This window comes from Lepus europaeus, chromosome X, assembly GCF_033115175.1.
Source record: "Lepus europaeus isolate LE1 chromosome X, mLepTim1.pri, whole genome shotgun sequence".
NCBI classification, from domain to species: Eukaryota; Metazoa; Chordata; class Mammalia; order Lagomorpha; family Leporidae; genus Lepus; species Lepus europaeus.
This window is the reverse complement of record NC_084850.1, coordinates 55,581,535-55,583,356: the sequence shown is the minus strand read 5'-3', so window position 1 is coordinate 55,583,356 and position 1,822 is coordinate 55,581,535. Positions and strand designations below refer to the sequence as shown.

The following is a 1,822-nucleotide window of genomic DNA, read 5'->3' as shown; positions in this document are numbered from 1 at the left end:
CTTATTTCATTTTGCATAATAGGCTCCAGGTTCATCCGTTGTTTTATATGGTCTCTTTCAAATCATGTTGAAATGTAATTACCATAGTGGTAGCATTGGAAACTGGACATTTAAGAGGTGATTAGGCCATGAATTGTTTCTAATGCCATTATCATAGGAGTGGACTAGTTATTGCAGGAATGACTTTGTTACGAATATGAGCTCTTCCTTGCATATTTACTCTGGATACCTGATGTCCTCTGCCATGTTATGATGCAGGAAGAAGTTCTCCAACACATGCTGGCATCCATATATTGGACTTCCTTGCCACTAGAAGTAGGAAAAATAAATTTCCTTGCAAATTACCTGGTCTGTGTTACTGTTAGAGCAGCAGAAAACAGGCTAAGACAGAAGGGTATACTTTTTAAGTCTTAATAATGTTTCAAATATAAATATATATAAATATATATATATAGCTATCAATATATATTAGACATATATATGTCTTCTCTGCACTGGGAGCAGCTCTCGTGCTACAGCCCCTGACAGCCTGACAATGTATGCCTGCTCCAAGTTCGTCTTCACGCCCTCCTTGGTCAGGAGCACCTCGCAGCTGCCGAGCTGGCCGCTGGCCGCTGTCTGCAATGGTGCTCAAGAGACCCGAGCTGCTGACAGATGAGTGCCTGAGCAGTGTGGCAGCCCCGTGTCCCCTGACCTCGCTTCTCCAGAGCCGTAGCTTCCAAATCAGCACCGTCTCAAGGGACATTGACACAGCAGCCAAGTTCATTGGGGCTGGGGCTGCCACGGTCGGGGTGGCTGGCTCTGTGGCTGGGATCGGGACTGTATTTGGGAGCCTCACCATTGGTTATGCCAGGAACCCTTCCCTGAAGCAGCAGCTCTTCTCCTAGGCGATTCTGGGCTTTGTGCTCTTGGAGGCCACGGGGCTCTTCTGCCTGATGGTGGCCTTTCTCATCCTCTTCGCCATGTGAAAGAGTCCTTGCCACCTCCCGCAGGTGTTTGTCCCGTCCTCGTCTGCCCTGTGCATTCCCGTTCCTGTACCTTCCCAGGACACCTGGGGCAAGTGGTTGGCTCAGGGTTTGACAGAGGGAAGACAAATAAATACTGTATTATAAGATGTCAAAAAAAGGGTGGTCTTTTTCCTTCTGGGAGGAGGGGGAGTAGCTGATGTGTGGGAACAGAGTCATGCAGGCATTTTTCAGCAGGCCATGAACCATGAGCTGAAGTGTGCAATAGGTTGTAGACTAAGCTGATCTAGGATTAAAAGAGAAGAGGTCTTCACCACAGAAAGGGATACAATTAAATATAATATTTAATTGTAAATATCAGTTGATAGACATTAGGTTGTATCCATATCTTGGCTAATATGAATATGTAATTGTGGTTTTGATTTGCAGTTCCCTGAATATTAGTGATGTTGAGCCTCTTTTAATATATCTGTTGGCCATTTGTGTGTCTTTTTGGAAAAATGTCTATTTGAGTCCTTTCTCTGGTCTTTTTTTTTTTTTTTTTTTTTGACAGGCAGAGTGGGCAGTGAGTGAGAGAGACAGAGAGAAAGGTATTCCTTGTGTTAGTTCACCCCCCCAAATGGCAGCCACGGCCGGCGCTATGCCGATCTGAAGCCAGGAGACAGGTGCCTCTCCTGGTCTCCCATGCGGGTGCAGGACCCAAGCACTTGGGCCATCCCCCACTGCCCTCCTGGGCCACAGCAGAGAGCTGGACTGGAAGAGGAGCAACCGGGACAGAACCGGCGCCCCAACTGGGAATAGAACCCGGGGAGCCTGCGCCACAGGCGGAGGATTAGCTTAGTGAGCTGCAGTGCCAG

General features: G+C 47.5%; 1 protein-coding gene across 1 annotated transcript; it reads left to right on the top strand.

The window, feature by feature from the left end:
- Positions 1-487: 487 nt before the first annotated feature.
- Positions 488-1,107, top strand: LOC133753396 (ATP synthase F(0) complex subunit C2, mitochondrial-like). Its single transcript, XM_062183978.1, has one exon. The coding sequence runs from the start codon at positions 540-542 to the stop codon at positions 885-887; it is 348 nt and encodes a 115-aa protein (XP_062039962.1). The 5' UTR covers positions 488-539; the 3' UTR covers positions 888-1,107.
- The last annotated feature ends 715 nt before the right edge of the window (positions 1,108-1,822 follow it).

Excerpts from the sequence above, each read along its gene's own strand:
- LOC133753396 (XM_062183978.1), top strand. The coding sequence starts at position 540 with ATGCCTGCTCCAAGTTCGTCTTCACGCCCTCCTTGGTCAGGAGCACCT.